At 50.7% G+C, this 12,571-nt stretch overlaps 1 protein-coding gene across 1 annotated transcript; it reads right to left on the reverse strand.

Annotated features, from left to right (window-relative positions):
• Window positions 1–1,487: 1,487 nt before the first annotated feature.
• On the reverse strand, window positions 1,488–11,813 carry CTSD (cathepsin D; the record flags this gene model as incomplete). Its single annotated transcript, XM_009084225.1, has 7 exons — window positions 1,488–1,735; window positions 2,367–2,465; window positions 3,455–3,599; window positions 4,789–4,911; window positions 6,109–6,308; window positions 9,883–10,001; window positions 11,690–11,813. Coding segments are annotated over 7 exons (972 nt in total), but the record flags the coding sequence as incomplete, so codon positions are not given.
• Window positions 11,814–12,571: the final 758 nt, after the last annotated feature.

Consider the following 12,571-nt stretch of genomic DNA (forward strand, 5'->3'; position numbering starts at 1 on the left):
AAGGTCCTCTTGCCATTCTCAGCTTTGCCCCTCACCTGCTACCACTCCCTGACTTCAGGACCTGATCCAGCACACTGAGAAAGTGAAGAGAGCCTTTTACTCCCAGCACAGGGGCTGGGATTCTTGGCAGGCTTTCTTCTGCTTTCCAGTACTGCTTAAAACTCACTTTATCATCTTCCCAGCTCCACCAGTGTTTGCCTACAGGTGCCAGTCCAGTGAATCAAGTGGCTCCATATGCACAGATCTTGTGTTCCGTGAGGATCTGCGACCATAGCTAAATCAGCTACAACCTCTCCGAAGCAGGATTGTGCCTCACTCCATCTGCAACATAGAGTGGACATGAACAGAGCTCACCAGCATTAGTAAGGTGGAAAGCAGGTATGGAGGGTGTTAAAGGCAGTTGGATTTTGGGACAGGGCAGCAGGGAAAGCAAATGCAAGCCCAGCAGCTGCCATGGCACCCTCCTGCCCAGGAGGCTTGCTGGCTCTGCCAACTGTCTCTTTAGTTTTGGGCAGTTCAAAATGCTCTGAATCACATTTCCAAAAGGTCTTACGTGGCTGACAAACACAATGGATTTTATCAGTACAATTTCAGCTTGCAGATCACGGAGTTGCTTTAGGAAACATTATTCTCAACTCACTGGCTGTGGATGAGGCTGGGAAGATTTGCTGTTTGGGGAACCTGGGAGTTCACCGAACTCAAGAGAACTTGTGTCATGTGACTGCTCAGAAGAAGGCTGAACCTTAATGGCCCTGAATTCAAGTAACCTCTATGAAATCCTATCTTGACCCTGTTAATATTCATACTGCCCAAAGAGTCCCACTGGCTAGAGTCCCCCTAAAAACCCTTGTCTCATTAGGTCAGGCATCATGCCTCCCAGCTCTCTCACTAGTGCCATCACTAAACAGAACACACCACCAGACCCCTGAGGCTCTGAAACTCACCCCTTGGGTATGCTACCACAATCCCCCAGCACTCCAGCCCAGGACATGCTCTCCTAGGACCAAGCCAGCATGAACCCCTTGAGAAATGACCTACTGGTCACTGCCTCACCCTGCTGGGGAGGGGTCATGAAGACAGAGTCTCCCCTGCTGTCCACTCCTCCACTTCATGAGTAAAAAAGCAAGAAGCAACGTGCCAGACAGCCTCTCCCCCAGCACAGAAGCCCAAACACAAGAGCAGCAGCACAGCCTCTCTGCAGGAGCAGAGGTGCCAGGGGATGGCTCCAGCCAGCTGCCCCCTCAGGATGGACACCAGGGCTGGGAGATGCGAGAGGGCCTCATTCAGCTCTGAGAATCATTCTGAAAAACAACTACTGGAAGACCTAGCAGTAAAGCAAGGGACTAGTCCAGTTGGAGTTGTCAGCTAGAGACCTTCCAGCACCACTTACTCAACGGAGTGGAAAAAGTAGCTAGCAGGGCACTAATGACTGTTTTCATGTAATTTTAAATCTAGTTTCATTTTCTTTTTTTTTCCCTTTCCACTCACTGGGTTTCTAATATTGGTAACCTTTCTCTACAGCTCCCGTGTGTGTATAAGTGTTTGTGGGGCGGAGGCAGTGGGAGTCAGGTGTTCAGGCACTTTTGGCAAAGCCAACAGAGTTGTGATCACGGTCAAAGACGGTGTAGTAGGGACCAATGAAGACATCTCCCAGGATCCAGAGTGGGCCCCCAGGGGGTGGGATGTCCAGACCTGAAAAGCCACTCAGGCATATAGTCTCTCCTTGTGAAGAAACCTAGACAGAAGAGTGAGAGCTTCAATCTAAGCAGGTTACTTCATTCCCTTAACCTTGCAGGCTTGGCAAGAACACCTGCAAGGACGGCTTTGCTTCAGCCTCTCCCAGTCTGAGATCCACAGATTGCAAAAGGAACTCCCAGCCCACCACTCCTACAGTTCCAAACCCAGCTCCCCCTCCCATAAGCACTAAAGTATCAAGTAAAGCTGCACATGACCATAAGCCTCCCAGCTCACACAGCTCCAAATGAGAGCTGTTGGTGAAAGTCTGCAAAAGGTGATCCTTGCAAGTTGATTCTGATGGCTAAATGACAGGCTGATGGCCTCTGCTATGGTAACTCTGGTCTCATCCATCAGAATCCAGCAGGAAAGAGCTAAATGTTTGTAGAAAGCAATACAACAGCCTGCTTCCTCTTCACCTCCCATCCTGCAGGGGATCTCATCCACGTGAGACTTTGGTGAGGTTGCCTGGGTCCACCAGCAGTGCCACCACCCCGACACCCCAACCTTTCAGACTTTTTCCCAAGCACCAGCTCCAGCACTGCTTTGGCTGCTCCTGAGTTTTGGATTTCATGGCAAAAGTCAGGCCTTGGGGGAGAAACATAAGGCTGGCAAATGCTGCCTGGATTTACCTTGAGGACATAGTCGGTTCCTGTGAGGTTGTAGGGCTTCCCTCCTAGCATCATTGTGATGACAGGCAGGTCTGGCACTTTATCACAGGGGATCACATACTAAAATGGAAACAGTAAAGGCTTCAGACAGGAGCTCCCACACTCTCGGGAAAGGGTACAGTCTTCCTTGGGCACAGTCACATCTTTGCCATGGTATTCCCCAAAGCCAGCTCATCTCAGGGTGCAGAAGCTTGAGCTGGGCTAAGTAGGCTGCTCCCTGCCTAGGGCTGCAAGCTGAGGGTCTAGAGGGCTTTACAGATAGGAATGGAGCCAAAGGATGATGGATTCAGCTTTTGCCTCTGCTGAGTCCCACAGCGCAACAGCCGATGTGGCATGGTTGGGGGTCTTCACCACAGGAGAGACAGCTGTGCCTCAATACAGCCTACAGACATGCACAGGGATTCATGGTGTAATGAACAGACAAAGCTAGTTTCATAAGCACTGCCAAGTCTTGGGGATGATGGCAAGTCTATGCCAGCTGTTGCTGCAGGATGGGGTCTGACACTGCAGAAATGCCCTACCAGTGCTCACGGCTCTGTGATTTGGGAGGGGTTTCAGAGAAGGGCATTTTTTTCTACAGGGTCTTTATAATCCATGTTCCTCCACAATTTCAGAGAGGAGAAATGACCTTGTGAGATTAGCTTTGATGGTCAAACACTTGGCAGCAAAGGGTCATCATTTGCATTAAATATACTAGTATTAAAGTGCTTCTGGATTCACATTAATGTGAATCCTTGGCCTCAGCTACTACTCAGACCCCTTCTCTTCCACCTCCCAGAGATGGGGAGCAGAGGTGACCCAAAGTGTCCCAAAGTTCATGGGACCAGGCCTTCTACTGTGAGTATAAGCAGGGTGGTGAATGCTACCTGGAGTAAAAAAATGGAGGGGTCCCTGCTATGGGAGGGGTTTTTTCTAGGAACACAGGCTGGGAACAGAGAGCAGAGGGAGCAGAAACTAGGGTCTAAAGAAGCAGATGCAGACTACAAAGTAGGGTGTCAGTGCAGACACCATGATCGCCATAGACTTCCACATTCCCAGCCCGGCCTCACCTCGCCTTTCATGAGTGGTTTTGCACCGATGGCCTTCTGTAGCTTCTTCACCTCTTCGCTGGGGCCAGTGATGAGTGAAGTTCCTGTGTCCACAATGGCTTCACAGCCCCCTTGGCAGAGAGTTGTCCCATCGGCAACTTGCACCCTGGGGAGAGATGCCCAGACAGAAGACAACCCTTAGAGGCCTCCCAGTGAAGGCTGCAGGAAGTAGCAGGCAAAGAGTTGATGGCTAAGTAATCATACATAGGTACATAGGCACGCAAGGGAGTGCTGTGACAGACACCTAGGAAGGACAGATGCTCAGAAATACTGATGCAGCACCACTTCAGTGCACAGATCTCCTAGCTCCCCCTCATCTGCTCGTGATTAAGTAGGTGCCTTGAGGTGTTACTGCATTTCTGCAGACAGCCTGGACCGCTGCCTGTGTACCCTGCTGCTGCCTGCACTCCAGAGTCAGCACCACACAGAACAACAAGGGAGCGAGCTAAGGGCAATGCATTATGCGCTTGTATGGCCTGTGCCACTGCAAAAACAAAGGGTTAACAGGGTGGTGTGACAGCCGTGGGCAAGAGAAAGGTTCCTGTACATACAAGAGGCAAGACAGGAGCTGCTTGGCTTCTTCACCTGCATCGCATTTCACAGCAGTGCGGACAGACAAAGCCTTCTGGCCAAGGGTCTGCCACACTTTGCCAACGTGGCAGGGCTGGGGGAAAATGAGAACTAAAACCCTGCACTAGGGAGGAATGCGATTCCCAGGAAAAGGACACATGCTGCACACAGGCCACTTTTAAGTTCCTATCACGTGAGAGAGCTCAGAATAGACCACGGGGCCGGCGGATGGCAGCTCAGCCTGCTCTCCTCCCTTCTGCCTCCAACAATGCGTGCTGATTGCTGCGCCGTGCCCTTCAGTCAAGGGCTGGCTTCCTGAGGCCTCATCCTGCTCCTCTGGAGCTGTGTGCAAGTGAGCCACGCAGCTCAGGCCTTGCTCAGGAGCTGAGCTAAGATGGGGTTTAATCCACGGGGCTCGCCCTGCCTGCAAGGAGGACACACTGGCATTTCTCCCCGCTTTGCAAGGGTGCAGTAGGCATTTTCAAGGGTCAAGCAGTAAACAAGAGGAAAGGATTTTGCAGGACATCTTAATTCTTCTGCCTCCCCTCCCCTTCCAGCAACAAATGACCCAACCTTAGGGTGTGATTTTAATCTGCTTTTGTGGTGTGGATGTGTTGCAGGGATAGAGAGGATTCCTTTTCAGGGAGGGTCTCAGCCCAGCCCCAGACATGTGCTGGCTGCATGCGTGACCCCACGAATGTGGTGGGGTGGAGTGGGGAGCTTACGATTCCATGTGGATCTGCCAGTAGGCCTTGCGTGTGACATTGACCCAGGCAAAGTCGCCGGTGTAATACTTGGGGTCAGTCCCTCCCAGGAGCAGCTCACCACCGGGCACAGCTGTGGGGTCTCTGAAAAACAACATCCATACCTATAAACATCAGGGCAAGAACAGTCTCCTTCATGTGCCCCCAAAATACATGCTGGGTTCTGAAAAACAACATCCAAACCTATAAACATCAGGGCAAGAACAATCTCTTTCATGTGCCCCCAAAATACATGCTGGGGTGTTTGGGGATGACGCACGGCATTAGTAGCATTGGAGACAGACAACTTATGTTACATCAATATAAGGACAGTTACTGTGAGATAGGCTGGGGTGAGGAAATGGGAGCATTTTGGCCCTGCTAAAGCATCCTGCAGCTTTTCACCTGTATTTTCCCACAGACACCTGAAGAAACTCGCTGCAAAAAAGGGGGATGGCAAATGGAAACTGAGTACTGACACAAGGAACTCCTCAATAATTAGCTCGTTAAAAGCAGCCATGCAGGGCTGGACATGGCTGATGCAGGGTTAGGTTATCTGCACTGGACTCTGCGCCAACCAGAAGCCTCGGAGTGAATCCTCAATGTTACCATCAGATAAAAGATGACTGTCGAGCAGATGGGAAGAAATATGGTGAAGGGGGAGGGCTGCTGCTTGAACGGCCATCAGCAGCCCTCTCTGCCCTTCCCACTCCCAGCATGCTACTTCTTGGGCTGAAGTAGTTCAGAGTCCCTGCTGCAGTGCCAGGAAGGTGATGGGGTGTCCTGGGGGGAGCAGCAGTGGGTGGGAAGGTGCTGGGAGCTGCAGAGGAGGATTTCCCAGGGGGGTGAGAGAGGAGTCCGTGATGACTCGTGAGGGGCACGCTTGCCTGGGAGGTGACAGGGTGGTGACTACATGGCTTATGGATTTTGGCAGCAGATTGAGGCTGTGTTTACCCCTCTAAAGGGGGCTGCACTAGCAGATTGCAAACTCATGATCACAGCCCTGGTTTATTTTTATTTCTCTTTCCTCTGGAAACATCCTCTGTCTCTTCATCAGTTAAAAAATCTGGTGCCAGATCTACTCAGCTTTTTATCAGTAAAATAGCTGCATTTCTACTTCCCTTCTTCTTACTTAAAAGCAGAAAACAGAAAAGATTTTGGCCTGACGGCTCCTGCAAGCAGACCTTGCTGAGACTTCCGCAACAGTGCTGGCCAGATGACAAGAGGTGCTATTGGGAGACAGAGAAAAGCCTGCTGGGCTTGCCTTCGCAAAAAGAGGTGTGCCACCAAACCCAACACTACCTGTTCAGGTAGAAAGCGAAGATATTTCTCTCAATCAGCTTCTGTTGCATGATGTTATCAAAAAAAGGCATGACCTGTTGCACGGAGATCTTTGGGAATGCCATGCCCAGGATGCCGTCGAACTTGGCAGCAATGAATGTCATGCCTGGCTGCTTCACGGCCTCCCCGAAGACCTGATTCTTGATTTTCATGTCACCGAGCTGTGGGAAGATGAGGAGGGAAGGGAAAAGCAGACTGTAAAGAAAACTGACTTGATGAGGGTGGTAACAGAATCTCACTCAACACAGGCTGTAGCACATCCCTCAGTATGCTACCATACTCCTACCTGCTTTCATCAGTGCATTTGTAGGCAGCTGCAGAAACTTGGTGCCACTCTCGTTAGAGAGAAAGACAGACAACTCTGCTTGCACGGTGGCAGCTCCAGAGTCCCTGCAAAGCCCAGCTCACCTCTAAAGGCAGGAGTCCTGGCACTGGCCATGCCATTCTGCAGCTCATCCTCTTTGCACAGAGGGCTGCATATCACTTTGTCCCTCCTGCATCCCTTCCCCTATCACCTACTTCTTCCTTTCCTCCCAGTCTGAAAAGCTCTTGTGCTACGCCTTTAATTCTCTTCCCCACTTGGGACATCTAAGTCATCTCTGCATCCTACCTCCTTGGGTGCTGTACCCATCCCCAGCTGGGAGCACAAATCCCTCTCACCTCTGCCCACAGCCCCTGTGATCTCCGCTACACAAGAAACATCCCCAGGATACTGCTGCATCTCTCGGAAGAACTACCAGCCTGCCGAGACCTCCCGTGGGAGGGGAGAAGACCCAGCCAAGAAAGCGAGGTTGAGCCCTAAGCACAAAAATAGCAAGTGCAGTACTGAGAATTCAAAGGTCACCTCTCTTGCCAGCCATGAGAAGGACTGGCATTTCCCCACTGGAAAGCTGAACTGCCTTGCAAGGGCAGATACCCAGAAAGAAGATCACAGAAAGCAGGATAGCTCTTCTGATGGGGAGCAGGATGCATCTGCTGGCTTCTGGCCCTAGCAGTTCAGGAGGTTTGTCAGCTTCTGGCTGACCACAAGCAATTTTAGCATCCATGCTAGGACAATTTCAGCCTCTCAGCCTGTAGCTAGCAGCCCTGTAGTGAACCAGGCTGGACTGACAAGCTGGCCTCTCCTACCTGATGGCAGATAACGATTGCTGTAAATTACTAATATCCCCCCAGGGTTAGACAGTGCAAGGCTGGGATGGTGGTGCTGGCTTTAATGGTATCAGAGGATCACACCAGGAATGGGCGATCGAGCCCTGCAAAAGCTGAAAGCCACAGGGCAGGATGTGGGGTGAAAGAGTGCAAAGCAATGCATCCGCTCGCTGGCACGTGGCAAACACCCCAGTTGTATGCTGCCGGTTTACAAAACCTGCCGCTCGGCACAGCTGGTCCTGCAGCAGCTCAGGAAGTTCGATAAAGCTTCCACTTAAAACACAGGTAAAATGCAATGGACTTACACTGCCGAGCACCAGGTTTGTTTGAATATTGCCCTGCTTGCACAGCCCAAGGGGAAGGCAGATGTCTGCGGCTGTGGGGTCTCAGCAGACCCCACCTGCACTTGGTCCTCAGCAGGATGAAGCCCAAGACCATCTTTGCAGAGCACTGCTGCCAGATGACAGGCCCTTCATCTCTGTCCCTCGGCTGGCTCTTGCCCAAACGTGGAGAGACCAAAAATCAGGACCAGTGGATGGCTGTGTGGTGGCTGCCCTCCAGTGCTTTGCAGACAGGTGTCAGCACCCCACAGCTCGCCCAGCCTCCTTCTTAGTGGCCTCAGCCAGCAGGCAAGTGCTGATGGCAAAGGCAGACTAGGAGGTGAGTGCCTCTGTGACACAGCTTGTCACCAGGGCTCAGGGCTCCCCTATGTGGAGGCACAGGGAAGAGGCAAGGAGGGGCATCTCCTGTGTGGTGAATCTGCTCTGCACTCACTGGAGAAACCTCATGCCCCATAGCCAGCAAAGTTTCCTCTGCTGTTCTTGAAGGATATCCCAAGGTCAGGCTGTGATAAAGGGGTAAGATGCCTGAGTAGCAGAGAGTTGGCTGAACCTGTTGCTCTTCAGGGAGCAAACAGCACTGGGGAGTGTGGTGCTACAAGGCATCACTCCTCCACAGAAGCAGAGAGGATATTCAACATAAGCTCATCACCCTCTCAAGAAAAAGATTCAGGGCTGAGGGACTCTGGACTATCCGCCAACCAGAGCCTTTTGGTCAGATGTCAGTGCTACCAGAGGTTGCTGCAGCTGCGTCCACTCATCAGAATGCCTAGAGCCAAGAGGGTCACCCTGAAGGCTATTTCAACATCTGTATTTCCAGACTACAACTGACTTGGAGTTTGCCTTACAGCATGTTGCCCATCAAAAGAAGCATCTTGATGTCCAACCTGAAGGACCCTCACCCTCTGAGTCACCCCTGCTCCTGTATACTACAAGTGTGACACTGCTTAGCTCCATGCAAGAGGTTCCTCCTGCTTCTGTGCAGACAGAAACCAAATGCTACAAGCTGTACTGTCTGCCAAGAGCTATCTCTACTTCCCAAACACACTTGGGCACAAAATCCTTCCTCCGAGCTGCCAGAAAGTGGAACACTAATTAGCAAGTAGGCATTAGGGTGACAACTAAAAACCCAAAAAAGAGGAAAAAGCTGCAATTTTCCTTCTGACTCACTCAGCCCCTACATTAACCTGGAAAGTGCCTAATCCAGCCCACACTTTCTAAGGACAATAAAGTTTGCCTTGCTGCATCTTTGGATGCAGTGTAAAGGCAATCGCTGGTGCTTCCAGGCTAACCTGAAATTCTCACACTGTAAGGATGGGCTAAAGAGTGCACCTTGCATGAGTCACACACTTTAGGCTCATCTTGGATATTTTTTTTGGTTCTGATGAAATTGGTACACCAGTACCTTTCAGCTGAACCTGAACGGACACACCCAAATCCCCAGATTTATGTGCTTATTCAAAACTTTTTATTTGTCTCTCCCCCCTGCAAAGCAAACATATGCTCTTATCCCTGCCAGGAGACCGAGTAATCTGAGAGCACATGCACTGCTGACATTCAGCAGCTGGCAAACTCCCCACCAGCATTTGTACCTGGGAGGAAATCATGAAAGGCACTCACCCTTCACAGAACAGAAAGCTCAGCCTTTGCTCACTGAAAAGGAAACCCTGGGAAGCAACAACCAACAACCTGGCTAACTCAAGCTGGGCCCTGAACACTGCTGGGAAACCTCCCTCCAGTGTCTTACCCAGCCTTTGCAAACATAAGCACCAGTTCTCAACCCGAGACCAAGAAGGGGCAGTAAAGATGCCATTTCTGGCTTGTGTCTGGGCAGCTGCCCGTGTGGACATCCACTAAAGTGCAGATATTGGCTAGGAACAAGGTGGGCACCACCACTAGCCTGCAGTAGTGCCGGCATGTGCTTGGGCTAGGAAGTTTCTGGGGGCTTCTGGAAGAGGGTTGTAGGGATGGCCAGAGACCATGTTTGCAAGGCATCACTTGTGCAGTCCCTGCTCCCAGCCTGCTGACCTGCAGGTTAATACCTTCTCCCTTCTCTGCCTGCCTTGGTCATTGTCACCTCTGCAGTCATCACCACCATGTTGTTTCAAAGCACTTGGAAACACAACACTGAAGCATGCTCTACAGGACTAGGAGACTCAAGAAGGAAAACCCATTGAATTCAAACAGTTTTGAGCACTCTACCAAAAGCAGTCTAGGGCAGCTCAGGGCAAGGGCAGTTGTAACTCACCGTGACTGTGTCCTGGCTGAGGTACCCAGACAGGCTCCCTGTCCCATAGCGGATAGCAAACTTGGTGCCGTTCTTCACGAAGGTGCTGGATTTAGAGGAGTCGTACTTGTGGTGCACCACTGCAGCCACGAAGGGGACACAAGGGGACACACAGCATTAGTGTTCCTTGATACCTATGGTTCCCCAATACCTAACCCCACACCACCTCGCTTATCTGGACAAATGGGCATTCGGTGCTCCTTGATACCTATGGTTCCCCAATACTTAACCCCACACCACCTGGCTTATCTGGACAAATGGGCATTCGGTGATGTGAAGCTGGGTCTGAACCCAGCAATTGCCAAGCCCAGAATGCTTAACAAAGCATTTCCAATGTCTGGGGAATTAGGTGGGCAGATCCAATTCAGGCTGTTAATCGGATTTGGCCACTGGGTATTAAAAGCCTAGAGGTTATGTGGCTGGTGTGTCAGGGTGTGTTAGTCTGCAGAGTGAAACATGTCTCCCCCACGCCATGGAGAACCAAGCTGGCTTTAAATAAGGCCTGCTCTGGGCATGAATGTTTTCACCTCGAGAACCTACTGATTTCTTTTACTAAGACTAGCTGGAATTTTTTTTGTACATTGTTTTTAGTATAGAGTGGGCTCAAAATATTATTTGCAGAGGAGGAGGGCTTTCCCCTAAACTGCTTTTCCCCTTTGATTGCTTGGGAGCTGTAAGAGATCCCTAGTTTTATGGCTGGACAGATTCCTCCTGCACAGACTCCTCCCAAGTCACGAGTTGGCAGTGGCATGTGGTGAGCTTGGCCAGCGCAGCTCCATGGCTGCTCACTGAGCATTGCAAAGACTGAAGACTAATCAGCCGAGCCCTACAGAAACTGACATGCTATACGGGCACTTCCCTGATTAGGGTGTCTGGGTCCCAGTTTGGATCCCAGTCTGGCAGAAGGTTAATTTCCTTGTATACTTGTAAAATAAGCCCTTTGATCTCAGCACCTCCTGAGCTACTGCCTTGAGAAACCAGCTCCCTGCTGCAAATCAAGAATCCACCAACACAGACCACATCTGGACCTCACCACCCTACCAGTGTCCTACACCTCATTTTGCATATGCAAAAAGGTCTGTCTTCTCTCTGGGCACTACAGGGCCATACAAGAAGTCCAAATTTCCACCCTTCTTCCAACAAGAACTGTGGGACGCCTTTCATGGTTGCATTTGTTGACTCCACAGGTTTCTCCAGCCACAGCCAGTGGCTTTTAAATGGTATTTTGCCACAGCCAGGTTTGACATCTTCAGCTGTGGAAATTTATGGCATAGGAATGCCACAGAGCAAAAAAACTTGCAGTCCCTAATATGTGCTCATCTCATTGTGCCTAGCTGGCTCTCATTATAAATCCATAAACATGCACACACATGCTCTGTGCAGCAGTAAACCAGAAACTAGGACAGTTTGTATCAGATCTGGCAAGAGGTTGACTTAAAAAAAGTCGGCCTTGCGCAAGGGGGTAACAGCAGCATTAGTCTATAATCTGGGGAGAAACATCACAACCTATGCTGCTGCTCCCCTGCTGCAGGGCCAAGGCTGTTGAAGATTTGGCCCTGTGCGTGGGTGACTTGGAAGGGATTAAAAATCAGGAAGGATGGATGCAGGAGGTTGGTATCACATGTCCAGCTCTGACCCTAAGGAGCCCATCAGCCTCTGGCAAGCTTTTTCGTGCTGCTGCCTCAGTTTCTCCTTCTGTAATGCAAGGATCTGCATTTTGCAGGGAAGGAGAAGCCGTTGAGTAGTGGCTGGCACCTGTGACACTTACTGCAGGCGATGTCCATTATGGAACAGTGCACAGATGGCACCCAGAGGTTGGAGGAGCCAGTGTCAAAGATCACAGTGAACTTCTGTGGGGGGGTCCCGATGCCAATCTCGCCATAATACTGAGCCTGCAAAGGAGAAGGGAGCCATGAGTAGAGGCAGTAACCTAAACACAAGGATTAAAGACCAACAATCTCTTAGGGTTGAATAGGGGACCCTGTGAGTAGAGGCAGTCACCTAAATACAAGGACTAAAGACCAGCAATCTCTTAGGGTTGAATAGGGGACCAGCTTCTTATCTAGACACTGCACTCCACTCTTTTTTGGCACTGATGGGCTCTCAGCCTTTGTTCTCTGGAAGGGAGGCTCCCCTTCAGTGTTCACAACTCATTACAGTGGGTGTGAAAAGGATAAATTAGGGACGAGTGGGATGGGTGCTTACAGGGGAGGACATTTGGGGCAGAGAGACACGGAAGAAGAGAATGAGGAAGGTCTGCAAACTAGCACGCAGTTTGCAGAAGGAAGAGAAGAAAGATGGAAGGAAGCCAATCAAAACACCTGCGTTATTGAAAAGCTGAAATTGGCTGGGTGGGTTCACAGAGGAACTGGAGGTTGCAGGAAGCAGCAACTCTGCCCATCATGAGTGGAGGTACAGCTGCTGGGGCTTTTGGTGTGTGCTGGTGATTCCCTGGCACGGGGAGGAATAAACAAATTCTAAGTCACTGGAGCTTGAAGACTGGAGGAGTGTTGGGAGCAAAGGGCATCAGCAGCACCATCAGAGGTGGATCTAGGGCTGCAGAGTGAAAGTTTGCAAGAAATCTCTGTAGCACAGGTATCTGACGGATACCTCTCTGCCCTGTGACTGCATGTCTGCTGGAGCTGGAAGA

This window comes from Acanthisitta chloris, unplaced genomic scaffold (assembly GCF_000695815.1).
Source record: "Acanthisitta chloris isolate BGI_N310 unplaced genomic scaffold, ASM69581v1 scaffold1921, whole genome shotgun sequence".
Lineage (NCBI taxonomy): Eukaryota > Metazoa > Chordata > Aves > Passeriformes > Acanthisittidae > Acanthisitta > Acanthisitta chloris.